A 26,800-nucleotide genomic window follows, 5' to 3' on the forward strand; every position below is an offset into this window, starting at 1 on the left:
GGAGGAGGGGGGGCGGCCTGAGGGGCGGGGCGGGAACCGCCCCGGCGGGAACCTGAGGGCGGGGCCGGGATCGATCATCGGTTATCGATCATCGGTTATCGATCATCGATCCCAACGGGTACGGGCTGAGGGGCGGGGCGGGAACCGCCCCGGCGGGAACCTGAGGGCGGGACAGGGGATCGATCATCGATCATCGGTTATCAATCATCGATCATCGATCCAACGGGTACGGGCTGAGGGGCGGGGCGGGAACCGCCCCGGCGGGAACCTGAGGGGCGGGACAGGGATCGATCATCGATCATCGGTTATCGATCATCGATCCAACGGGTACGGCCTGAGGGGCGGGGCGGGAACCGCCCCGGCGGGAACCTGAGGGCGGGACAGGGATCGATCATCGATCATCGGTTACCGATCATCGATCATCGATCCAACGGGTACGGCCTGAGGGGCGGGACAGGGGATCGATCATCCATCATCGGTTATCGATCCAACGGGTACGGGCTGAGGGGCGGGACAGGGGATTGGGGATCGATCATCGATTATCGATCATCGATCCCAACGGGCATGGGCTGAAGGGATTGGGGATTGGGGATCAATCACCAATCCCAACGGGAACGGCCTGAGGGGCAGGATTGGAAATCCGGGATGGATCCCAACAGCCACATCCTGAGGGAAGGGATCGGGGATCGATCCAAATAATCATATCCTGAGGAGCAGGACAGGGGATTGGGGATGGATCCCAACGGCCACATCCTGAGGAGACAGATTGGGGATCAATCCCAATAACCACATCCTGAGGGGTGGGATCAGGGATCGATCCCAATAATCATATCCTGAGGGGTGGGATCAGGGATCGATCCCTATAACCACATCCTGAGGGGTGGGATCAGGGATTGATCCCAATAACCACATCCTGAGGGGTGGGATCAGGGATCGATCCCTATAACCACATCCTGAGGGGTTGGATCAGGGATTGATCCCAATAACCACATCCTGAGGGGTGGGATCAGGGATCGATCCCAATAACCACATCCTGAGGGGTGGGATCGGGGATTGATCCCTATAACCACATCCTGAGGGGTGGGATCAGGGATTGATCCCAATAACCACATCCTGAGAGGCGAGATTGATCCCAAAGGGCACATCCTGAGGGGTGGGCAGGATCAGTAATGGATCCTGATGGCCACATCCCAAGGGACCAGGACAGGGAGACTCCACCACTCTCTGAGCAGCTGTTCCAGTGCTCTCCCACCCTCCATGGAAATTTCTTTGGGAAATGATGGGACCTGGACAGGTGTTCCTCAAAGGGACAAACAGGACAGTCCCCCTGCTGTGGTGCGAGTCCTTGTAGGTGCAGTGTCAGCTCAGAAAGGACCTGTTTGGGTCGGAGCTTCCCAATTTCCCACTGCACCTCCCGCTCCTGGGCCAGTTCTGCAAGTTTCTGCTTCCAATATGGCATGAGTAATTGTAAAAATGATGATGTCCCAAATTCCTGGTGAATTGGATTTTTTGCTAATTCTACCAGGGAAAACAACCCCCAAGTTGCCAGGGACACCAGACCTGCTGTGATAACAGAATTGCCTTCCTGGTGACCCTGTCTTTCCTCAGTTCACATCATCTCCCTCATCTCAAGTGAGTGTTTGAAGTCATTTGAAGTAATTCTAGGGAAAAAGAAAAAAAATTTGCTTTTGCTCTATACTCCAGCGGTCTTTCCAATGAGATTCTTCTGTCTCTCGTTTTTTGAGGAAAGTCGAACCCAGCTGGGGGCAGAATGTGAGAGGCTGGCACTGTGAGCAATTCTGAGTTCTGTTCTCCCGTGCTGGAAACACACACGGAGCACGGCTGGTCTTGTGGAATGGAGGGATTGGCTCAGGCTTTAGCTGATGTTGGAAGCCTCACGCTGCCTTTTTAATTACTAGAGGCATGAAGTCACTGTTTACCAGCTTATTATGGACTCCCTTGTTCACCCCAGAAATGGAACCAAGGCATTACTCATGGGAAGGGCTCTGGGAAAACTGGTATTTGTAGGGAATCCCAACTTTACACTTTAGGGATTACTTTACACGTACAGATTCTTGAGAATGGGTTTTTTTTATCTGCCTATCAACAGGAATTTCCTACAGCAAGCAGATTTGTCAACAGGGGATGGAATTCCTCCCTCCTAAATCCCAGGTTCCTGCTTGTATGTGAGGCTGGGGCATGGCCCTGCACATATCCAGAGGTTTGTTCTTCTTAGATCCAGCTTTGTTCAGATTTTATCCATAGTTTTGTTGTAAAGAAAATGTTTCCTTACAAAATCTAATATATAAATCATTCATCAGTGGCCTTCAGCATGTATACGTCCTTTGTCCTCAGATGTCAAAGTACTGTTCCATGGACGTCAGTCCTTGCAGGATAACCTTGGCAGGGAGACACACTGAATTAATTTTTAATCACAGAATCCCAGGATGTAAAAGGCTGGAAGGGACCACAGCGGCTCCTCTGGAGCCACCTCCCTGCTCCAGCAGGGACATCCCAGAGCACAGGATTGTGTCCCAATGGTTCTGGAATATCCCCAGAGGGGAGAGCCCACAGCCTCTCTGCACAATCTGCTCAGGGCTGGCACTGCCCGGGGCAGAAGGGCCTCCTGTGCAGGGGGAATTGCTGGGCTCAGTCCCTGCCCGTGGCTCTGGGGCCATCGCTGGGCCTGGAGCAGAGCCTGGGGCTGCTCTGACACCCAGGGACAGACAGGGACAGGCAGGGACACACAGGGACAGACAGAGATACCCAGGGACAGACAGACAGGGACAGGGACACCCAGGGAGAGCCAGGGACACACAGGGACACACAGGGACAGACAGAGATACCCAGGGACAGACAGAGATACCCAGGGACAGACAGGGACAGGCAGGGACACACAGGGACACACAGGGACAGACTGGGATGGACAGAGACACCCAGGGACAGACAGACAGGGACAGGGACACCCAGGGAGAGCCAGGGACACACAGGGACACACTTAGAGATACCCAGGGCTGAGCGCTCTCACTGGGCTCTCTCCAGGCTGAGCAGCCCCAGCTCCCTCAGCCCCTCCTGGGCACCGAGATGCTCCAGGCCCTTGCTCAGCTCCAGGAGCTCCTGGCCCTGCTGTGCTGAGGAGCCACAGCTGGACACAGCACCCAGAGGTGCCCCCAGGGCTGGGTGCAGGGGCAGGATCACCCCTGAGCTGCTGGGAATGCTCTTCCCAATGCACCCCAGGATCCCACTGGGCACTGCTGGCCAGGGACATTTCATTGTCCCTCAGGATCCACTGGGCACTGCTGGCCAGGACAGCTCCTTGTCCCCCAGCACCCCCAGGTCCTTCCCCCAGAGCTGCCCCAGCAGGTCCCCCCAGCCTGTGCAGTCAGCACACCGCTCCCCTATGGATCATTGCGGTGCTGCCGGATGATCCCGGTGCTGCGGGGTGATTCCTGGTACTGCCGGATGATCCCTGCTTCTGCGGGATGATTCCCAGTGCTGCGGGATGATCCCGGTGCTGCGGGATGATTCCCGGTGCTCCCGGGTGATTCCCGGTTCCTCCTGGTATCCCGGTGCTGCCGGGTGATTGATCCCCGGTGCTCCCGGATAATTCCCGGTGCTCCCGGGTGATTCCCGGTTCCTCCTGGTATCCCGGTGCTGCCGGGTGATTGATCCCCGGTGCTCCCGGATAATTCCCGGTGCTCCCGGGTAATTCCCGGCGCTCCCGGGTGATTCCCGGTTCCTCCCGGGAAAGGCGCCCCCGGGAGCGGCCCCGCGGCGTGCGGCGCCCCCCAGCGGGCGGGCACTGCCTGTGCAGGGCGGGCCCCGCCCCGCCGGCAGCCAATGGGAGGGCGCGAGGGCCGCGCCCCGCCGGCACCGCAGCCAATGAGGAGGCGCGAAAGCCGCGCCCCGCCGGCACCGCAGCCAATGAGGAGGCGCGAAAGCCGCGCCCCGCCGAGCCCCCTCAGCGCTGAGGGCCGGTCCCGCAGAGCGCGGCCATGGCAGACACGGGGACGCAGGGCTTTCTGCCGCCCTTCAAACACTTCGCCACCGATGCCATCCACTTCGGCCAGGAGCCCGAGCAGTGGCGCTCCGGGGCCGTGGTGCCGCCCATCTCGCTTTCCACCACCTTCAAGCAGCAGGCGCCCGGCGAGCACACGGTGAGTGCGGCCGCCAGCGGGGCACCGAGCTCCGCACGAGGCTCTGAGTCACCCACACGGACACCGAGCCCGCCTCCGGGCTTGGGCACACCCGGGAGGCCACGAGCATCCGGCGTGTCCCGGCGGGGGTACGGGAGGCGGCCGGTGCGGGGCTCTGCGGGCGCTCCCGGCCCTTTCCCCCGGCCGGTGCGGGGCTCTGCGGGCGCTCCCGGCCCTTTCCCCCGGCCGGTCCCGGGCTCTGCGGGCGCTCCCGGCCCTTTCCCCCGGCCGGTCCCGGGCTCTGCGGGCGCTCCCGGCCCTTTCCCCCGGCCGGTCCCGGGCTCTGCGGGCGCTCCCGGCCCTTTCCCCCGGCCGGTGCGGGGCTCTCGCCCGGGAGGCGCTGCGGGCTCCCGGCGGGGCCGTTCCGGAGCCGCCTGCCCGCGGGGCCGGGCCCTGCGCCCCGGGACGGCCCCGCCGGGCAGCGGTGGCAGCGCAGGAGCCGCTGTGCTGCCTTCACCCGAGCCAGCCCGGGGCTCTGCGTGCCGCGGCGGGCGGCGGTCCGGAGCGCTTGGCGTGAGCTTGGGGTGATTCCCGTGTGGAAGGCGGGGGAAGGGGAGCAGGGAGCCCCCAGTGCCCCCAGGCTGGCAGGAATGCTGCTCCAGGGGCTGCCCGGAGCCGGAAATATGGGAGGCTCTCCCGACCCTGCGCCCGCCCCAGGGTCCGGGCAGAATCCCTGCTCCACTACACATACTTTGTGTAAGAGCCTCCTTCGGTTTTGCTCCCAAACTGAGGGAGTATTTCCTAAGGATTTTGTGGATGCCCTGTAGAAAGTGCTGGAAAGGTTTGACGGGACGTGGCACAAAGCTGCCACTCCTAAATCAACACCTGCACCAAACTCGCGCTGTGCTGGTCGGGCAGGAGGAATTTGCTTTGTGATTCCTCATTCCACACAGAATCCCAGCTGTGCTGAGGAGGCCCTCAGGAGGAGTCACGCTGCTGTATCCACATCCTGATGACAGGATCCATGCTTTTGCCGGGGGGGTCTGCAAGAGTGATCTGCAGGGTTCCTGACTATGAGGAAGTTGACATTAAAGAGAAGTTCTAAAAGCAGGCAAATCCCAGGGTGCTCAGCAGGTTCTCTTGGTAACAACTGCATCTGTGCATGCATGAGTGGTATTTTCCTCATTAAATTTCCCCAGAATTTGCATAAAAGCTGTGGCACTAGGAGACGTGGTTTGTCAAGAACTGATGAGAGGAGATGCCGGTGCCCTGTGGGTGTGATGGACAAACATTTTTCCTGAGAGTTTCCTCCAGAGAGGCTGAGGAGTCTCCCTCACTGGAGATACCCAGAACTGTGTGGACACGATCCCATGCCCTGTGCTCTCTGCTCCCTGCTGAGCAGGAGTGGGAGCAGGGCACCCTCTCGGTCCTTTCCAGCCTGGCCCAGCCTGGCGTTCTGGGGATGCTTGGTCTGTGCTGCCCGGCCCCTTTCTCCCAGGCCACAGATGGATGTCTGGGGAGAAGCAGGAGAATGTGGCTCCTTGCCCCAGTGCACCCCAGGCCCCTTTCTCCAGGGGGATGCCCAGCTGGATGTTGTGCCAGGACACCCTCCTGCTGCTCTGGGAGGAGCTGGACACCCTCAGCCAGGACTCTTTAAGGAACCTAGAGCTGCTGTTATCCCAGAATTTCCCAGTGCTCTCTCTGATGTTTGTTTCCTATTCCCACCCCAGGGTTATGAGTACATCCGGTCTGGGAATCCCACACGAGAATGTCTGGAAAAGGCCATGGCCGCCCTCGATGGAGCCAAATACTGTGAGCACCTCATGGGTTGGACAGGGCTTGGGGCAGCCTGGGACAGGGGGAGGTGTCCCTGCCCATGGCACTGGGTGGGCTTTGGGGTCCCTCCATCCCAAACCATTCCATGGATCTGTGACCACGGCTCTGGCTCTTGGCTGTGGGCAGGAGCAGCTCCAAGGTGGGGAAGAGCCCAACGCTTCTGGCTCAGGAAATTCCAGCTCCATGCCTGGGTTTCTCTGCTGCTTCCTCACTGATGGCCTGGGCTGAGCTGGATCCATCCTTGTGCAGCAGCACTGGAGGCAGTGGGAGCAGGCAGCCCCTGGTCCCAGTCTGTCCCAGTCTGTCCCAGTCTGTCCCAGTGTCCGTGCTGGTTCCCTGCTGTGCACATCCATCTCCTGCTTTCACTGGCTCCACGTTCTCAGTGAGGCAGTGACAGAACAGGTTCTTCTCAGAGGCAAAGCAAGAAAGGCCAAGGTAAATCTGACTTGTTGCATCACATCAAGCACTGATGATCCTTTCTCCTCCAGGTTTGGCTTATTCCTCTGGCTCAGCAGCTCTTTTGAACATCTGTCACCTGGTGAAGCCGGGGGACACAGTTATCTCCATGGATGACGTCTATGGAGGTGTGTACAGCATTCAGTGTCTTCAGCCTCCTTTGTGCAGGGGATCAAACCTGTCTGTGGCTCTCAGGAGCTCTGAATTTCCCCTGTAGGACCCCCCTGTCCTTTGAAGGCAGTTTTTATCAATCCCCTCTTCCTCACACTGCCCAGTGGCAGGGTGCACCCAGCCCTGCCAGAGTCCCTCAGCAGGGTGGGCTCACTGCAGTTCCTGGGAACTTTCCCCTGCTCCTTTCAGCCTCAGCCTGGGCTGGTTTCTGCAGGGGTGAATTTCACTGCTTCTCCTCCGCCTTGGTTTGTTATAAAGAAAGGGTTTCTCACAAAAGAACCTCCCAAACATCTCTCAGATGTTTCCTTCAGCTGGCAGAACCCACCTCCATGTTCCAGCCCTTCATGCTCGGATGGAAAACTGAGTCCCTGGGGATCACCTGGCAAAAGGAGCTGATCAATAAATTTTTAATGCAGGCAGTGTTTCCTGGTAGTGAGTGCTGCACATCCATTGATCCCCCGTTGCTGCTGGATTCTTGACATCTTCCCAGGGAAAGGCTTCAAGGACAGGAAGGAATCATTTTTATTGGACAGATGGGAAAGAGTGGCTGGAGCCTTCCCCTTCATTCTTCTCTGTTTAATTTCCTGATCATAAACCCCACATTGATTTCAAGTACTTCCTAAATCACTCTCATCCCATATTTCCATTATTGCTATTTCATGATCATTAAATCTGCAACAATCTTTTAACTTTGTATAAATAGAGAAAATATAAATGTGCCATTTCTGGTGTGCAGCATAAGCTGTGCCCTCCTGAGTGTCCCTGCATGATGCAGGAGGCTGGAGAGCAGGGAGTGAACATTAAGGAACTTCTTTCATTTTGTGATTTTTGGGTTTTTTAGGCACAAACAGATATTTCCAGAAAGTAGCCTCAGAAAATAATTTGAAAGTAATTTTTGTTGACTGCACAAAACCAAAATGCCTGGAAGCTGCAATTACACCAGAGACCAAGGTAGGAGAGAGGGAAGTGGATTTTAGAGATGTTAAATTGCTTTATCCTTGCTCCTGCTGGATTTGGGGGTGTGTTGAGCTGAGGGGGGGCAGCTTGGGGCTCAGCTGGATCCACCATATCCCACGGTGCTGCCTCATGGAAAGCATCCTAAGAAGGGCAGAAAGCCCTGGAGAGAAAGGAGGGAAAAGGCAAACGGTGAGGAAGAGCAGAGGGAACACCGAGTGCAGAGCCGAGGGTGCTCCGTGGCACTGCTGGGTGATCCCCTGCTCCAGGGGACGGGAACTGTGCTGGAAAGGCTTTGGGAAAGGCTCTGCCCTGGCTGTGGGAGGCCTTCTCCAGCTGGGATGCACTGGGATGGCCCAAACCCAGCCCAGGGAAACCTCCCTGAGCTTGGAGGGACCAGCTGGAGCCTCCCCTGGCTCTGGCAGGGCCACTGCCCATCCCACTGCACCAACCCCACGGGGAGCTGCCACCACTGAACCCCCAGAGCCCCTGGGACTCAGCCCAGCCCTGGGACCTCCCTGACCTGCAGATTTTTGTGTTTGTGCAGCTGGTTTGGCTTGAGAGCCCCACGAACCCCACGCTGAAGGTGATCGACATCAAAGCCTGTGTAGACATCGTGCGCAGGCACCCGGGGGTGCTGCTGGCCGTGGACAACAGCTTCATGTCTGCCTACTTCCAGGTGTGTCACCTGCCCCAGGGCAGGTAATTGGGAAAGGGATTGGAAAGGGATTCTATCAGATCTATTTCCCAGGAGCCCAAGCTAAGCCCTGATGTAGGTTTAAAGTCACCATTTTTGCAGAGTGCAAAGTGCCTGGTTTTGTTCAGGGTACTGTGATCTTGCTGAATTAAGATAACTCCTCAGAAAGTGTTAATGCTCAGCTCAAGCAGCTCTGCAGTTGGCCTGGGACATTGCAGAAGCTTGGGGATTTGCCTTGCAATGTGATATTCACTTCAGAATTCCCAATTTCCTCCAGAGAGGGCTGTGTGGAAGAGCACAGGGAGTTGGTTAATGTGTGTGGAGCAGCCTGGTGTGGAGGGAAAGCCAGTGCTAATGATTAATTGGTGCAAGCAGTAGGTCAGGTACCACACTGGGCTAGGAAAAGGAGAATTTTACAGTGCTCTGTCCATCAATATTGTGTGTAAAAGGCCTTTTCCATGATGGTTCTGGCTGGGCATGTCCACATTCCCTGGGTGGGAGTCTATGTTAATGTGGCAGCAGCAGTTTTTGCATCTATGTGCTTTGTTAAGTTTTAACAGGGATGCCCCTCACTGTTTAGAATGTGTTGATACTATGTGCAAAGTGCCTTAATTAGTGATCAATTAAAAATCTGTCACTGTTCAGCACCTCTTGCCCATCCACCTCCTGGTTTGTCTCACTTCAGGAGGCTCCTGGGCAGAGGGCTGGGAGCTGAGGGGAGAGAGGGCTGCCAAAGGAGCCTCCTTTCCTCGTGTTCTCAGCTCCCCCAGGGCAGGATCTGCAACACCTGGAAAGCAAAGCAGTTCTTTTGCTTTGCAGTTTGAGCCCTTCCTTTCCCAGGGAATGCCCTCTGTGGGTCAGTGCCAGGATTTGTCCCTGCCTCAGCTCAGCAGTAGAACCATTTTTTCCCAGCTCTGCAGTGTCTGTTGGATGTGCTCAGTCTCTTCTCTCCCTGGAGCCTGTGGGAGCTGGAGCAGTGCTTTTAAATCACATTTTCAGAGTGCCTCCCTGTACTGCTGCTTTTAGCACATGTTCTGTTGCCATCCTCAGGTTTTTGTGTTTGTTTCTCCATTCGTTTTTCCTGTGTGAGCTCAGAGCCCTTTGGAAAGGCAGGGAATGAACCTGAGTGCAGCCAAACTTGAATTATGTTGTTATTTTCCTTTCCTTTCAGCGTCCTTTGTCCCTGGGGGCTGATATTTGTATATCTTCTGCAACCAAATACATGAATGGTGAGTCTGAGAGTTCAGCACATCCTTAGGGCAGGGATGGAGGGAGATTGGGAAGGAATTCCTGGCTGGGAGGGTGGGGATGCCCCTGGAGCAGCCTGGGATGGTGGGAGGTGTCCCAGGGGTTTTATTTACACTTGGGGCTTGTGGCAGGAGCTGATCCCATTCTTGTCCCCTGTCATTTGTAGGGCACAGTGATGTCCTCATAGGCCTGGTCTCTGTAAACCGGGATGATCTCTATGAGAGGCTGAAATTCCTGCAGAATGGTAAGTCCAGACAGGGAATCCTGTTCACATCCACATTGTGACAGGAATCCTGTTCACATCCACAGCTCCTGCTGGGGAGGGCGGGCACGCACACAAGTGAGAAATCTGCCTGGAATGTAAATTAACAGAGCTGGGAAAACTCAATAAAAAAAGTCCCACAAAATGACAGATGTTGATCTCCACTTCCTAAGCACTTCAGGAGAGCACTGGAGCCCATCCTGAACCCACTGATGTTCCCCCCGTGGTTTGGGGGGTTTGGAACTCCCTCACCCATCATGATGGGCCCAATGCAGAATTTTCTTATCTCTAATGATTCCAGCGATTTTCCAGCCTCTTCATTGTCAGGAATAAATTCCTGTCCATGGCTCTGCCCTGTGCAGTGAAGGTGCATTGTGCCCAATAAATGCAATCCTTGAGGTCTGAGCCTGTTAATTGGCCTCATTAATTGGCTCCCCAGTGTGGGAGATGAGGAACAGAGATTGCCTTGGGTGTCTTCCCACGTGTTCCAACCTCAGAAATGCTGGAGATGAGGATGTGTTCGGCTTTGCTGAATGCAGAACACCAACGCTGCTGTGGGATTCTGTGGAATTTGTGGAATTTTCTGGAATTCTGTTCCCATTCCCACAGCCCTGGGAGCTGTCCCCTCCCCTTTTGACTGCTTCCTCTGCAACCGGGGGCTCAAGACTCTGCACATCCGGATGAAGCTGCACTTCAAGAACGGCCTGGCTGTGGCCAAATTCCTGGAATCCCACCCCCGGGTGGAGAAGGTCCTTTACCCAGGTGGGTGGGCAGGGACTGGGGAGAAACCTAGGGCAGGGATTTGGGAGCTGTGGTGCCCCGTGACTGGGGCTAGGTGCCCAGCTCTGCACTGGAATTCACTGGGAATTCTCCCAACTCTCCCCATTCCAGGGCTGCCTTCCCACCCTCAGCACGAGGTGATGAAGAAGCAGTGCACAGGCTGTCCTGGGATGGTCACCTTCTACATCAAAGGGAACATCAAAAATGCCTCTGCCTTCCTCAGGAACCTGAAGGTAAAATAAAGACAATAAAGTCACCCTCAGAGGGAGCTGTAATTGCCCTGCTGAGGGGAGGGTGAAGTGCCTTTTCTTGCCAAGTCCGTTGGCTGTGTCCCACTCCAAATCAGGGATAATTAATCCATGGGGTTAATGAGAGGGAACAAAGGGACGCCTCAGCCCCTTGGAAGTGTTTGTTTGTTTGCTCCCAGGTGAGGCGTGTCCAGCTGAGCCCAGGAGCTGCTGCTGGCAAAGGGCTTCCTGCAGGGCTGGGGAGCTGGGGCAGCTCTGCTGGAACAGTGCAGAGTGCCCTCAGGAGGGAAAGGCACTCGTGGGGCAGAGAGGGAGCCCCTGGCTCTGGGAATGCTTGGCTGGGTCCTTGGCCCAGCCTGTGCTGTTGTTTGGCCAGGTGTTCACTCTCCCTGTGCCCTGGGAGGTGTTTGTGTCCTGAGCCCACTCCTGATAACTCCTTTCCCTTTCTGCCATAGGTGTTTACCTTGGCTGAGAGTCTGGGTGGCTACGAGAGCCTGGCAGAGCATCCGTAAGTTCATCCTCAGAGCCTCAAAAAGCTGCAGAGCACCACAGAATTCCCACAATTTCCCAGCCCCCAAAGCTGTTCTGCTACTTTGCCTGTAGCAGAACTCGGGGACAGTTGTGCAGCACAAATCCAGGGGAGATTCCAGAGGGAGGGAATTCTGTGAGGGTGCAGAGACAGAGGAGTTTTGCCTGGAGGGCTGAGGCACAGTTGGTGTCCATGAAGACAATCCCAGAAGCTGCAGAGTGTTGGGATGAGGAGCAGCTGGGATTGAGGAATGCCCAGCTCCCTGCTCTCACAAGGGGGCACGGTCACTGTGTGCCCCCAGCTGCCTCTGGTCCCTGGCAGGGCCTCCCGGGTGTTTTAAACTGCTCAAAATAGCATCTTCATGGAATGGCATTATTTTACTCAAAGCCAGTCTGCTTTTTAGTGACTCTATTTAAATGTTAAATCATTTCACTTCATGATTTCGCAGCAAAACCTGAACCCTTCCAGTAGCTGGAAGGAACTGGTGCCAGTGACTGAGCCCATGTGGCAATCCCTTCTTGCCTGTGGCCTCTGTAGCTGGAGAGAATGAACCCTCCAGAGTTCTTTGGGACAGTTTGAGAAGGGATCTGAGGAACCACAAGTGAAACCAGGAGATTTTATCCTGGAGGTTGCACATTCCCCACATGCAGAGCTTACAGAGCTTCTGTGGAATAAAAGAACAGCTCTGGAAGGAAGAGGAATAGGAGTGTCTCCTTTGTCAGGTCCAGATTTTTAAGTATCCACTTCTTGTTAATCATTTGTGTCTTGGAGATACATCCTGGAGATGCAATTCCCTGACTTGTCAGCATTCCCACCATTTCCAGGAACTGCTGCCAGGAGCTCTTTGCATCTGTGGGGTCACACAAGAGGCACAGCAGAGGTGTCAGGTCCTGCTGCCATTCCAGGGGTGCTGGCAAGGAACCGCCTGGGATGGTTTCACCAATAAGAGTCCCAAATTCTTGGGATAAAGATGTTTTTTGTCCTTACAGGGCCATCATGACCCACGCCTCTGTGCCTGAGAAGGAAAGGGAAAAGCTGGGAATCACTGACACCTTGATCCGCCTCTCGGTGGGGCTGGAGGATGAGGAGGATTTGCTGGCAGACCTGGACCAGGCCCTGAAGGCTGCGGTGAGTGGGGAGCTCCCTCCAACAACAATCCAACAGCAATCCCAGCCAGCCTTTCCCAGGGGCTGAGCCTGAGGGACCCTGGGCTGGGGATGGAAAACTCCCTGTTTGCAGCCCTGCTCAGGCACAGTCCCCATGGATTCAGGAGAATTGGGGTGTGCCAGGCACAGTCCTCATGGATTCAGGAGCAGTTGGGGTGTGCCAGGCACAGTTCCCATGGATTCAGGAGAATTAGGGTGTGCCAGGCACAGTTCCCATGGATTCAGGAGAATTGGGGTGTGCCAGGCACAGTTCCCATGGATTCAGGAGCAGTTGGGGTGTGCCAGGCACAGTTCCCCATGGATTCAGGAGCAGTTGGGGTGTGCCAGGCACAGTCCCCCATGGATTCAGGAGAATTGGGGTGTGCCAGGCACAGTTCCCCAGGGATTCAGGATCAATTGGGGTGTGCCAGGCACAGTTCCCCATGGATTCAGGAGCAGTTGGGGTGTGCCAGGCACAGTTCCCCATGGATTCAGGCAACTCAAATGCTAAAATGTGACTGTAATTGATGCAAAGGAAAATAAAAATGTGTGGTTGGTAGGGGGACAGAGCACAATGATCCCTCCCTTTCCTTCCTGCAGTTTGCATAAACCCTGAGGGTCAAGAAGGAACTTGGAACTGGACTTGGCTGTGGACGAGGACACGGAAACCAAACCACTCTTGCTTTGCCTTTGGGAATTGCAGCCTGGGCTCCCGGGCTCTCCCGTGCTGGGCACAGCCTGGGCTCTCCCTGCCCATGTCTGGAGCCAGGAGCTGGGTGGGAGCAGCCGTGGGCACCCCGGGAATGTGCTCCCAGTTCTCCCAGCAGAGCTCAGTGTTCCTGCTGCTCCTGCAGGGTTTGGGCACAGGGGCTGCTTCTGTTACTGCTCTCAGATGATTCTCCTCTCACCCGTCAGCTCAGCTCAAAAACTCGGTTGAGCTCAGATTTATTTTAATTAAGTTAGAAATTTGCCTAAGAGCTTTTTCTTCTCTTGATGTTTTACTGAAAATGAAGTGAAATCCAACACCTGGTAAATAATAACTTTCTAAAGAGGAGCTCTTGTCTCTTAAGAAAAAATCATGTGCTGTGGGTTAATAATTTTAATTAAAACACACTTTTCCTTTCATTGCTTGTCTTTCCATGTGCACTTGCTCCTTATGTTTAAAATCAGGGCATGGAGTGACCCTGGAGCTGTTGGGATTTTCCCGTGGGAAGGCAGGAGGGGATGGAGCTGAGGAAAGGCTGGAGCTGAGGCAGGACACTTCTGTACTGGCCACTCCCAGAATAACCTTCATTGCACAGAGGGATGAAATCCTGACAAAACCAAAGTGAAGGCGATCCCACCTAACCCTCCTCATTCCACAGCATCCCACACTGCTCTGGGTGGGAATGGGTCTCAAAGCCCACCCAGTGCCACCCCCTCAGGAGCAGCTCTGGCATGAGGCGGGGCCAGCTGTCCCAGCCCGTTAATGACTGCTAACGAGCTGGGGTTAATGAATTTCTGTCATTACTGTCAATCACAGCGGGGTAATTAACGCCCCTGAGGGTGCCGGGGTGGGATCGCAGCGTCCCCTCAGCCCGGCCCGCCGCGTGACGTCACGCGCCGCGCGCGCCGGTCTCGGCCAATCAGCGGCCGGCGGCGGATTCGAACGGCGGGGCGGCGGCGGCGGCCGTTGCGCGCGCGGCGGGGCCGGCAGGGGGCGCTGCGCTCCCCGGCTGAGGGGCGGCCATGGCCGGGCCGGGACCGGCGCCGGGACCGGGGCTGAACCCGGGGCCGTACCGCGCCACGAGGCTGGTGAGCACCGGGCGGGGCTGCCGCGGCACCGGGGGCGCGCCTGCTGCGGGGGAAGCGGGGCGCCCGTGGCACCCGTGCGAGCGCTGCGCGACGGGACCGGTGTCGCGACAGAGGGGACAGCGGGGCGCGCCGGGACCCCCCCACCTGCTGCCGTGACGGCGCTCAGGGACACCCTGTTCGCTGTTGTGAGTGCTCAGGGACACCCCGCTCGCTGCCGTGACGGCGCTCAGGGACACCCTGTTCGCTGTCGCGACCCGCGGGCGCCGGGCGCCTCTGCGCCGTGCCGGTTTTGTCGGTTCGCGGGTGCCCGGGGCCGCCTCGTGGCGGAGGCCGGGGGCGCCCCGCGCTCTGCCGCGACCCCGGCCGCTCGGGGACAGCCCGTGCCGCGGTACGCGGTGCCCGGCACCCCCGTTCCCCGCTCTCGGGGACAGCCCGTGCCGCGGTACGCGGTGCCCTGCACCCCCGTTCCTGCTCTCGGGGACAGCCCGTGCCGCGGTACGCGGTGCCCGGCACCCCCGTTCCCCGCTCTCGGGGACAGCCCGTGCCGCGGTACGCGGTGCCCGGCACCCCGTTCCCCGCGCTCTGCCGCGGCCCCGGGCGCTGCCACAGCCGCTCCGTGTCCCCGCAGTGGAACGAGGTGACGCGGCGCTTCCGCGCGGGGATGCCGCTGCGGCGGCACCGGCAGCGCCTCCGCTCGCACGGCGGCTGCTTCACGGCCGCCGAGGCCGCGGACTGGCTGCACCCGGTGCTCCGCAGCAGCAGCGGCTTCGGGCCCGACGTCACCCGGCAGCAGACGGTGCAGCTGCTGCGCAAGTTCCTCAAGAACCATGTCATCGAGGACATCAAGGGCCGCTGGGGCGCCGAAAACCTGGAGGACAACGGTGACCTGTACAGGTACGGAGCTTAAAGTGATCCCACGGTGCTGGGAAAAACGCCAGTCGCTTGGGTTTTTAGATTTTAAATGTTTAATAATAAAAGGGTTATAAAAATAATAATGCAATTAGAGTTAGGACAATTACAAGACAGTAAAAAGCAAAGAATTACGGATGTCCAGAAGCTCTCGGACACTAAGTCAGAAAAAGCATCCCTTGTGAACAAAGGAATCACCTTAAACCAACACACTTGTTGTATATTCATACATCCTTCATGGTTATGCATACATTCTATTTAAAACAAGAAACTCTGTTTGTTGTATGTCAGCTGTTTCCTTTAATCCCTGGCGTCTTCAAGTCTGAGCAAGGCCTGAAGAAATCAGCTTCTTCTGATAAGAAGCCATAAATTCCTCTCCTTTGGAAGATTTAGGTGTTCCTCAAGTATCTCATTCCTAAAAAAAAAAAAAAAAACTTCCCCCGCATACATAGTTTCTATTTTAACATTATGTTGGAACCTAAAACTAAATTTAACACACTACTTAAGAGAATTAATACAGCACAACTTTCCAACATCACACATATAATATTCATTGTAATATTTGCAAAAAGCCAATCATAAAATATGCATTTTTCACAATTGCCTTCGTTTTTAAAAGCATTTTCTTTTATAGTTCTTTTGAAAGTTTTAAAGTTCTTTTAAAAGTTTGCCATGCCTTCTGATGTTTGCATATTTCTACTGGAGATCTCACGCACTGTTCATGTAAATAATGATTGTTTTGCATTTTTCATTGTGGGAGGAGAGAATTGATGGGCTGTTGGTTTGACCAGTGTGGTTGGAAAAGTAATAATTCCATCCTCCAGTCCACGGTCACTTTTGGCACTCTATATATTGCAAAGTCAGAAATAAAATTTGCTCTTTTTCTCTCTTGAACTTACCAAGCTTCTGTGTGCTCATTTAGTGTCCAGGAGCAACACTCTGGTCTCTCAGGTTGAGGGTTTTAATGAAAAGTGCTCAGATTTGCAAAAAGAGCTTGCTTTGGGTTAAACATCTTGTGTAAAAAGTTAATTATTAGCATAATTTTGCTCCTCTGAGTGTTTTACTTCACTCCTGAGTGTGTCCATCCGAGGTTTTTGCTGGAATTCAATCTGCACTCCAGTGCTTTGGAGTGAAGCCAGGGTGTTTTGAGGGAGCTGCCTGCTGGGTTTGCTTCTCCTGGGCTCTTTACACAAGGTCTGAGTGGGAAACAGAGCCAAGCTCTGAAATCAAAGGTATTCATGGCCCCCACTTCTCATGGTCTGGGCTCAGGCTGTGCCAACGTCTTCAGCTTGACTTTGGCATCAAGAAAAACACCTAAAGCTAATTTATCATATGATAAATTAAAAAAAAAATCCTTTTTTTAGTGAATCTAAGAGTCACACTGGTATGGAGTCAGAGGTTTTGTTTTGTCAAGTAATTGATTTGATTACAGATCAATTAGGAATGCATTTAACATCTCTTCCATTCATTACAGATTTCCTCCAACCTCTCCAGTCAAACCTCTACCAAGCCCACCAAGGGAGAACTTGGAAAACTTCTCTGGAGACAAAGGAAAACTTTTTAAGCTGCCCAGCTCATCTAAAAGGGGTTTGAAAAAACAAGAGTTCCTGCAGTCTGTGGTAATAACTTCTGTTCCTCACAGCATTGCAGTTGGCTTGCATTGTCTTTATTCCTTAAAATTTAGTGGCACTACTCTGTTATGGCATCTTCCCTTAAGAAAGAATAGTTCAGACTTAAGGAATTCAGAAATACTAAGAAAAAAATTATATGACAGGGGTTTTATTTTGTTTTGGGTTTTCTTTGTTTTGTCTGAGTGGAGAATTATCCCTGCCGAGGGATTTTAAAGTATTGGGAGGGCTGGAAGGTGAAGAGGTGAAGTCCTAGAAATGATCTGCACAACATGGCCTTGTTGAAATTTAATTTATCTTTGGGGGAAAAATAAGAGGCACAAATAATTTAGTTTGTCATCTTTTGGAGAATATGGAATGCGTGTGTGGCCCTTGATTCAGCTGAGATTGGCATGCATAAAATCTGAATTTAGGTTCCAGTCCTAAAGGAGGATAATTCACATATTAATACATCTGGATTTGAGGCATTTTTACCTTTTAAATTGCTGATTTTGGATTGATCAGGGTTTTTTTCCCTTTCTTTTTAGTTGTGTGCTCCCATTTCATCGCTGAGGCTGCAGTTTTTCCCCCGGCTCATGTGGAATTTAATGTTCCACAGAATGCCCTGTTCTTCTAATTCCAATTTTCTCTAATTTTTAATTGCCTTAAGAAGCTTGTTTATCTTACAGTATCAACCACTCATTTTCAGGAAAACATAGCAAGACCAAAAGCTGATGTAACAGGAGAAAAGAAGGAAGGCACAGTGCCGAGGAGGGAAATAAGCCAGGAATACGTGCAGGAAACATGGAGAAACATCATCCAGATACAGTGAGTGAGGAATTCACACAGCACCTTCTCCTTTAGTGGGAAATAGCCCAAGCAAGCTTCCACCTTTTGGTTTTAACTGTTAATTGTTTTAAGCTGAATTTTTCCTGTTGTTCACACAGGTTTTCTAATCTGTTTATGAACTTTGGATTGTTGCATTTAAGGAATTTCTGACCACGTGCTGGTGCAGAAATATATTTTAAACACCTCAGGTGCTCCTCCTTGCTGGTTGTTGCTGTTTGTCCCAGGGAAAAGTGTCCCCAGTTGTCCTCCTGGAAGTGAGAAGTTCTCCAACAGCACTTTAGCTCAGCCAGAGTTTTGGAATAGATATGGGAAGAACTTGTTTTCCTTCATCCCTTACAAACCTCTGCTCTCTTCCTCCCCAGCTTGCAAACCATTCTGGGACTGCCCTCGTTGGAGGAGGTTCTGCAGCCAGCCCAGATAATCCCAGAGTTTGTCATGTACAACATGAGCAACACCAGCAAACACGGGGTGGTGATCCTGCAGGACAAAGCAGGTGACATTTATCTCCCTAGATTTGCTTCAAAATCTTTATTTATAAATAGTAATTCTTCTCTTTCACAGTGTGTTGTTTATACTTTTTTCCCAAACCACAGCACAGCTCAGGGACCTGAAATCCCATCCCACCCCTGCCATGGCAGGGACACCTTCCACTGTCCCAGGCTGCTCCAGCCTGGCCTTGGGCACTGCCAGGATCCAGGGGCAGCCACAGCTGCTCTGGGAATTCCATCCCAGCCAAAAATTCCTTCCCAATATCCCATCTAACCCTGCCCACCTTCAGCTTGAAATTATTCCCTTGTATCCTCTCAAAATTGCACATGGAGCATTATTTAAAATCAGTTTTAAATTTAATATGTTGTGCTTTAAGTGTTATTTAACATGTGTGAGCCATTATTAGTTGTTAATTATTTGGGCTCGTGTCTGAATGGTGCATTTATCTGTTTGGATTTCAGAAGACCTCCCTCACTGGGTGCTGTCAGCCATGAAGTGCTTGGCCTACTGTAAGTCACTGAAGAGCTTCCAAGTTCCAGGAGCCTCTTTTGAGAGTCGAAAGGGAAATATTTGTGTGTGTGAAATCGGCTGTGATGTTTCAGTTCAGAGACCTCTGGGTGGTTTCCTCTAATGCAGTTTTTCAGGAGTGAAGGGGACTTTGCTTTTCCAGTCCCTGGCTTTCAGCTGGACCAAAACATTTCCTACACTTCATATTAAAATGGGGAGATGCATTTTCTTTGGTTTGTAAACAATCAACTCTAAATTAATTAGATGAGTGCCTCTCTAATGAAACCAGAGATAATGAGCTTTTTTTTCCATGTGCTGAGCTTCCTTCTGCTCAAGGGGCTTGAACTCCCTGTGGGAGAACTGAGATCACTGTGCTTTGGAAATGAAGGGACATGCTAAGGGTGGGTGATTATTTTGCTGAGGACCCTATGAAGACCCCAGATTATTTTTAATTTATTTTCTTGATGTGGAACAGAACTGAGCACAGCTCTTCAGTGGCTGCCTGGAATCTCTTACACTGCTTTTGCTCACAAATTGTGCCAAATACAATATTTGTGGATTGCTGATAGAATTCTTTGCTTGTGAAACAAGAACAAATTTAGGCTGGTCTTCAAAACTTTATTTCCTAATGGGACTGTGGATTTTTGGTGTGAATTTCCTTTCTTCCCCTCTTTTCAGGGCCCAGGAACAATGACATGAGCCAAGCCACCTACAGTGGCTTTGAGCGGGACGTGTTCAGAACAGTTGCTGATTATTTTCTCAGTCTCCCTGAGCCATTGCTTACTTTTGAATACTATGAGCTCTTTGTTAATATCTTAGGTATGTATGAATTTAGAAACAGTCAGGGAAGCTCTGAGTTCAGATCAGCTGGGGGACAAATGGGTGATTCAAAGCAGAGCTTGGCCCTCTGATGTGCGTGGGAGCTCCAATCTGAGGAGGATCATCACTGCTCCATTTTGTATTAGTGTTAATTAAAATGTACTTCTGCCTCACGATTTCCCATTTAAATTGCTGTTTCAGCTCACATCCTAAATATTCAGTAACAAAAACTTCAAAAGATGTGCTTGTTCTGCTTGCTCCTCACTGCTGCAGCGTTACCTGTCTTTGTTCTTGCATGTTAAATTGCTTTGGGACTGAACTAAAGCCTTCTTAATTAATATCTTAATTAATATCTTGACTTTGTTGTCTGTCTGCCCAGTTAGCAGCTCTCTGAACTGGTTCATTTTCATACCACTTGCACTTTTAACATCTCTTTCATTTCGTGATAGTTTTGTGTGGCTGCATCCAAATTCCTGATCTGGGCAGTGGAAATCGTTCTGTCCAAGAGGAGAAATGTGACCCTCAGCCTTCAAAACCTCCTCACTTGAACTCTTTCAAGTCCACTGAATGTCTTCTCCTAAGCCTGCTCCTCAAAGAGTCTGACAAGAAGGAGAAAGGAGAATCTTCCAGGAGGTTTTCCTCAGAGGAGCTGAGAGCCCAAAACCAGCACAGGAAGAAACGGCAGCAAGGGAGTGCTGGGAACCTGATAGGAGGGAGCTGCCAGAATCTTGCAGCATCCAGGAATGACCAAGAGCCACCTGGAGCATTTAGGACAAGGTGTTACTCCTTGGAAAGAATTGGAGCTGCTGCTGCTTCAAGTGTGTGTGGTAAAGGAGGAGGTGTGAGCACCAGCAGGAGGAGCAGAGAGCTGCTGGAGGAGCACGGAGTGACCTCGGTGCTGGGGCTGGGCTGGGACAGCTCAGGTCCAGCCCAGGGCCTCAGGGGAGGGCCTGGCCCGTGTCCCTGGGCTGAGGAGCCGAGGGGTGGCAGCCGCGGGTCCCTGAGCCTGCTGGGCAGGAGGAGCTGCAGGAGCTGCAGTGCCATCAACAGACCCCGTGCTGAGATCACAGTGCAGCCCCTGCCCCGGGGGCAGGGCACACCCAGCCCCTCTGTGGCCATCAGCGTCCAAAGGAGACTCTGCAGGAGCAGCACAGACCTGTCAGGACGCTCTGCCCCCCCCTCCCCTTGTGTGTTGGCTGGCACAAGTAAGGGCTCTCTGCAGCATGCTGTACTGCCTTGTGTGGCCTCACTAATCCCTGCTTCCCTCACCTCTGCCACGCTTGCTAGCTTTGTGGGTAGGCACAGAGCATGGGGCTGTGGGGTTTTTAAAGAAAATCTGCTGGCTAAATTGTTTAAACTGCTGTAGCTCTGCTAACAGTGTGTAGTATCTTTGGAGTATGAGTGTCAGTAACTGGTCTTCCTGCTCAGGTAAGTGATGGGGACAGGGAATCTGCACACTCCTGCCTGTTGGCGATGTCTTTTTCTGTTCTGTAAATCAGTATTTGCTGGAAATACTTCTGGGAATAATTAGTGTCATTCCTTAATTGTATTGTGGTCCTAATTGCACCATAATGAAGTTGAAAATGACCTCACAATATTCTGTATATTCTCTTCTGTGTTACAGCTGATTTCTCTGAAACATAAATAATCACACCAAAAAACAAGAATTCTGTGACACTGAGGTAAAAACATGCTGGGAGCTGGTTCAGATCTTAATGCCAGTTCTCTGTGGTTAACTTGCAGATCTCCTGCAGCCCCACCTGGAGAGAATTGCAGTGGAAGCCCTGCAGATCTGCTGTTTGCTGCTGCCCCCGCCGAGGCGCAGGAAGCTGCAGCTGCTGCTGAGGATGGTGGCCAGGATCAGTGGCAACGTGGACATGCCACGGCTGCACGATGCCATGGGCAACAGGTCCTTGGTAAGGGCAGGGAAAGCTCTTCTTAAAAGAATGCAGATGATTCCTCAGCCTGATTTCCCAGCCAGCTGCTATTTAAAATCCCAGACTGGACTGGGAGGGACCTTAAAGCCCAGTTCACTCCAGTTTAATGCTGTGTGCATTAGGGCTGGGCTAGGTTGGCTCTGCAGGTTTTAATCACCTCACTCATAAAGATGACCAATTGAAGATTCAGGTTTAGATCAGAAGTAGGAAGAAATTCTTTATTCAGAGGGTGGGCAGGCCCTGGCACTGGTGCCCAGAGCTGCTGTGGCTGCCCCTGCATCCCTGGCATTGCCCAAGGCCAGGCTGGACAGGTCTTGGAGCACCTGGGACAGTGAAGGTGTTCCTGCCTCAACCCAAACCATTCCAGGATTCTATTCTACAGTTTTGTGAAAATGTTAATTTTTCTATAGGTTAAGCCTTTTTCTGCTACTTTTTTACATTATGTATTTTTAATTGAAAGTTCTGTTCAGTTCCAAAGAAATTAAGTCAGATGAGGGAACAATGATGACTTTTCCTGCTTGTGTGACCACACTTGGAAGTTGGCTTTGGGGGGTTTGAGCCACTGTAGAGTGGAGAGGAGAAGATAAATCCCCCAGCTTTCTGCAGTGCAGCTGTGCTGAACTTTTCCAGCTGATCCAGACGTTTTCCCGCTGTGTCCTGCGCTGTGCAGAGGAGGAAGACCTGGATGAGCTGCTTTCCACACGCCTGCTTTCCTTCCTGATGGACCATCAGCAGGAAATATTCCAAGTCCCAGTTTACCTGCAGGTTGCTGTGCAGGATCACCTCAAGTACATGGAGAAGGCTCAGGTTGGTGCTGTGAGAGCAGTTCAGATTCATTTGTTAATTGCTTCTTCTGAAGTTGGGGAAATGCAAATGAACCCAGGACATTTTGAATGTGTAGCTATTAATTATAATGTTTTGCAGCTTGTAAGTGGGTGTGGGTGTTCATTAGCTACTTACTCAAGCAGTACAGAATCAGTTGAGTGCATGCAGAGCCCTTTTTCTTCCAGTGCAAACAGGAAAAAGAAGAAATTTGTGCCATCTTGCCAACGTATTCCTACTGCAAACAAATCACTCCTCAGGAGTTTGAAGAACAAAAGGTCTCCACCTCACAGGCTGCAGTGGCAGAGCTGCTGGAGAACATCATACAGGATAAAAACCTCTCTGTGAAAGACAAAAAGAAAAAGTTGAAACAGGTGAGTTAATTTAATCTGCTTCTGCAGTGCCTGTGTGAGGGAAGGGCCCAGGCAGGAGAGGAGCAGAATGTGCTGAGAAATGTTTGTGCTCAAGAGTTGTCAAGTGCTTCATGTGCTCTGCTTGGGATTTGAAAGATGGTTTTTAATGCTGCATCCACTGGAGCCAGGCTGGGAGAGCTGGGGGGGCTCCCTGGAGAGGAGAAGGATCCAGGGAGAGCTCAGAGCCCCTGGGAATGTTCCCCTGGAGAGGAGAAGGATCCAGGGAGAGCTCAGAGCCCCTGGGAATGTTCCCCTGGAGAGGAGAAGGATCCAGGGAGAGCTCAGAGCCCCTGGGAATGTTCCCCTGGAGAGGAGAAGGATCCAGGGAGAGCTCAGAGCCCCTGGGAATGTTCCCCTGGAGAGGAGAAGGATCCAGGGAGAGCTCAGAGCCCCTGGGAATGTTCCCCTGGAGAGGAGAAGGATCCAGGGAGAGCTCAGAGCCCCTGGGAATGTTCCCCTGGAGAGGAGAAGGATCCAGGAGAGCTCAGAGCCCCTGGGAATGTTCCCCTGGAGAGGAGAAGGATCCAGGGAGAGCTCAGAGCCCCTGGGAATGTTCCCCTGGAGAGGAGAAGGATCCAGGGAGAGCTCAGAGCCCCTGGCAGGGCCTGGAGGGGCTCCAGGAGAGCTGGAGAGGGGCTGGGGACAAGGCAGGGAGGGACAGGACACAGGGAATGGCTTCACTGACAGAGGCAGGGATGGATGGGAGATTGGGAATTAGGAATTCTTCTCTGGCATGGTGGGCAGGCCCTGGCACAGCAATAATTTTAGGCTTTAAAGAGACCAAACTTTCTCTGTTGAGGATCCTGAAACATTCTTTTGGTGGCCTTGGCTTTGTGTTTTGTAACATTAACAGTGCTCAAGATTATCTTGCACTTCTCTGGCCTACCAACAACTTGCCTAATAGAAAGGTTAAAACACAGCAGTTCTGGCAGGATTTAATCCTGGAGGGTTTTTCTTTCTTTTGGCAAGTCTTTCTGCCCAATGGAATAGTTTTGTACTTGTCCTGGAATCTCCTAAGCAAGTCTTGTGACTCCCATTTGAACAAGCAGCTTTTCAGGACAGCCACACTTGGCTTTGGTGCCCCTCCTGCAGCTCTGACTTCCATGTGTGTCGTGGAAACTTTCTGGGCCTCCAAAAGTGAGTCTGGTTTGGTTAATCAGAACTTCTGAATCTAAGAATGGTTAATTACAGTTGATTAAGGCTGGGAGTAAGTGAGGAGTAAGAAGTGATTCACAGCAGCAGGAGAAAGGGGAGGAAGGAAATGGGGGCCCAAAAATGATCCCAGGACTGGAGGTGCCTTAGCACAAGGATGGACACTGCCCTGGGCCTGCTGGACATGTTCTTCTTGATGGGAATTCTTGGGAAAAGCCAAATTCATGGCACTTTCTAGAGGGTAAGGAAGGTCCCAGTTGTGTCAACCCCAGAGGTCACAAAGGTGGTTTGAATCCATCAGTGGAAAGGTTTGCCTCATGTTCAGATGTACTTCCAGTTTGTCATCCCTTCCCGAGGCTTTGCAAGGGAAACGGGCACAATGTGCAAATCACTGCTCTGATTCCAGGTGTTTTCATTTCCATGGAATCACTGCTAAGCTTTCCTGGGAGAACCTTTCCAAAACACGCTGAATCTTGGGTAAAACAGTTTATCCAGGGAGTTCCTGGAAGGCAGCTCACAGCAGGCATGGAGTGTGCTCTGGCACAGCTGGAGTTCTGTGGGGGCTCTGGGGTTTTCTCCTCACTGGTGCCTGTGTGTGCTGCAGTTCCAGAGGGAATATCCCCAGATCTACGGGAGCAGGTTCCCGAGGACGGAGTCGGAAGCGCAGCTCCTGGAGAACAAACCCACCCTCAAACAGCCCCTGCTGAGCCTCAGGAAACCCAAATTCCGCAGCCTCAGGTACTGATTTCACCACACCTGAGCCAGCTCTCCCTGCTGGAGCTCTGAGGGATTCACCAAAGGAATTGCTGCAAGAGTTTGCTGCTGGCTGTGCTGTGGAAGGAGGAAATGTTTACATGGACACTGTGCTGGAAGGTGCCAAAATACCTTTTTTTGGTGCAGATACTTTGGAATAACGTCTAAAAGAAAAATATTTATCTGTTTACAAAGTATTACAGTATATTGGAGTAGGAAAATGTGAAAATACACATAAAGCTGTTGTTAACCAAAAATTTATATATGTTTTTTTATGGGAAACTAATGACCTGCCTCTTGTTACAACCTTTAAATGTCTGTTCAGGAATTTGTGCCATTCAATGTAGTTTTTACATGTGTGTGTGTTGTGACCAAGTGCCTTTTCCATTCTCAAAATGTTTGTCTTTAAACAAAGGAGCTTCTATGAGTTCAGGGCCAGGAGAGCCAGTTCACCATAAATAAATTATTATCTCACTCCATAAATACTTCTGTTCATATAATCTGTAAAACCCTCATCAGCTTTTTGATATTTATTTATATTAAAAGATTTGAAGTGTATTTTTGACATTTTCATGGAAAACTCATTTTGAATCTGTTGATGTGATTCTCAAAATAGGAGTGATGGATGGATGATCTGTGAAGTGAGAGTAATACACTGATTTTCCCTATTTTTTCCAGACTTGGGGGATTTGCTTATTAATTAAGATAAAGGTTCCCCCACATGAGTTTAAATCTGCAGGAATACTTTTGGTAAAGTATAATTAATAATAATCAATCTACTACAGACTGGTTTGGGTTGGGAGGGACCTCAGAGCCACCCAGTGCCACCCTGCCCTGGCAGGGACACCTCCCACTGTCCCAGGAGCTCCAGCCCCAGTGTCCAACCTGGCCTGGGGCACTGCCAGAGATCCAGGGCAGCCCCAGCTGCTCTGGGCACCTGTGCCAGGGCCTGCCACCCTCCCAGCCAGGAGTTCTTTGGTGCATCTGTGATCTTGAGCCTGTCAGTTCTCTCCCCAAAAAGATACCATTTTTCTCATTTTTTAAAAGAGATTTTGTAAATGAGAAACCCGAATTAGCCTAATTTTACCCTGTATTAATGGTGCCTTAATGCCCTGAGGGTAACTTTGTGCTTTCAGGGCAGGGGGCAGCTGTTCCTCCCCTGGAACATCTGTGACCAGCCTCCTCCAGCACTCAGCACCTGCCTGAGTTTGCTTCCAGTGCTTCCTACCCCATTCCATGTTGCATAAATGCTTTGTTTATGTGGTGTTCCAGTTAAGTAACTTAGTAGGTGAGAAGCTCACATTTCCCAGGATTTGGCTTTCAGAGGCCTGCCCTCATTACTCCCAGTTCTTGATCCAGGTTATTTAATGTTCCCTTCTAAGGTTTTGACAGAACTTGACCAAAATGGGCATAAATAGAGGAATTATAATTATGGTTCTTCAATGCAAAGGGTTAATGGGAGGCCTCAATCAAGATCTCAGTGCAGTCTCCTGGTTTTTCTGTGAGAAGCCTTAAATGAGCCCTTGTCCAAGTGGAAACAACACCAGAGAGAGAAGCCAAACCTCACGTGCTGGTTGTGGCAGAAATGCAGCAGGGGATGTTTAATGTCTCTTTTTGTCACCCCAGTTTGGGTCCCTGGAGCTGTTTCTGTATGGAAGCAGCACCTGAATGTGTGGGGTGATGAAACACCTTCATCCTCTGCCTGTGAGGGCACAGCAGGAACCTTGGACCCTGTTCATCCTTGCAATTGCTCTTTACAGCACTTGTTTTCATAAATGTTGACTCTTACTAGAGGTGGTTCCTAATGATGAGACTGAGGGAGACCTCAAGGGGCTGAGGGACAGCTCCACTCTCTGCTCCCTGTGACAGGGACAGGACCCAGGGAACAGCTGGAGCTGGATCAGGGGAGGTTTAGGTTGGATTTTGGGAATGGGCACAGCCCTGAGGCTGCCAGACTCCAGAGGGGTTTGGACACCACTCCAGGGATGGAATTGTTGGGGGGTCTCTGCAGGCCAGGGGCTGGATCACTGATCCCCGTGGGTCCTTCCAGCTCAGGGGCTGGATCACTGATCCCCGTGGGTCCTTCCAGCTCAGGGGCTGGATCACTGATCCCCGTGGGTCCTTCCAGCTCAGGGGCTGGATCACTGATCCCCGTGGGTCCTTCCAGCTCAGGAGATTCCTGGATGTTTGCCACTGGATTTTCTGCTCTCTTGGTGCCTCTGGTGTCCCACACTCGTGGTGAGGCTCTGGAGGAGCCGGGATGGTCCCTGCAGAGCCGACGCCGGCG

General features: G+C 52.3%; 2 protein-coding genes across 6 annotated transcripts; both read left to right on the forward strand.

Moving 5' to 3' along the window:
• Window positions 1-14: 14 nt before the first annotated feature.
• LOC110473255 (cystathionine gamma-lyase) lies at window positions 15-13,587 on the forward strand. 4 transcript variants are annotated; one of them, XM_085586081.1, is made up of 13 exons: window positions 15-118; window positions 1,526-1,632; window positions 5,867-5,948; window positions 6,461-6,556; window positions 7,441-7,550; window positions 8,101-8,232; window positions 9,422-9,479; window positions 9,665-9,742; window positions 10,370-10,522; window positions 10,652-10,773; window positions 11,244-11,296; window positions 12,307-12,445; window positions 13,063-13,587. In XM_085586081.1, exons 3-13 carry the CDS (start codon window positions 5,921-5,923, stop codon window positions 13,069-13,071), a joined length of 978 nt encoding a protein of 325 aa, XP_085442207.1. In that variant the 5' UTR covers window positions 15-118; window positions 1,526-1,632; window positions 5,867-5,920; the 3' UTR covers window positions 13,072-13,587. The 4 variants fall into 4 exon arrangements, with proteins under 4 accessions (XP_085442207.1, XP_085442208.1, XP_085442209.1 ...); XM_085586082.1 differs by lacking the exon at window positions 15-118 and adding an exon at window positions 126-226; XM_085586083.1 differs by lacking the exon at window positions 15-118 and adding an exon at window positions 289-327.
• Window positions 13,588-14,163: 576 nt separating this feature from the next.
• On the forward strand, window positions 14,164-25,071 carry DEPDC1 (DEP domain containing 1). Of its 2 annotated transcripts, XM_021535621.3 has the most exons (12): window positions 14,164-14,256; window positions 14,885-15,150; window positions 16,640-16,784; window positions 17,482-17,600; window positions 17,984-18,114; window positions 18,572-18,619; window positions 19,296-19,436; window positions 19,886-20,641; window positions 21,180-21,352; window positions 22,004-22,180; window positions 22,384-22,569; window positions 24,365-25,071. In XM_021535621.3, the coding sequence occupies exons 1-12, from the start codon at window positions 14,191-14,193 to the stop codon at window positions 24,503-24,505; spliced, it is 2,349 nt and encodes a 782-aa protein (XP_021391296.3). In that variant the 5' UTR covers window positions 14,164-14,190; the 3' UTR covers window positions 24,506-25,071. The 2 variants fall into 2 exon arrangements, with proteins under 2 accessions (XP_021391296.3, XP_085442205.1); XM_085586079.1 differs by lacking the exon at window positions 19,886-20,641.
• Window positions 25,072-26,800: the final 1,729 nt, after the last annotated feature.

Source organism: Lonchura striata, chromosome 8 (assembly GCF_050655825.1).
Source record: "Lonchura striata isolate lonStrDom1 chromosome 8, ASM5065582v1, whole genome shotgun sequence".
NCBI classification, from domain to species: Eukaryota; Metazoa; Chordata; class Aves; order Passeriformes; family Estrildidae; genus Lonchura; species Lonchura striata.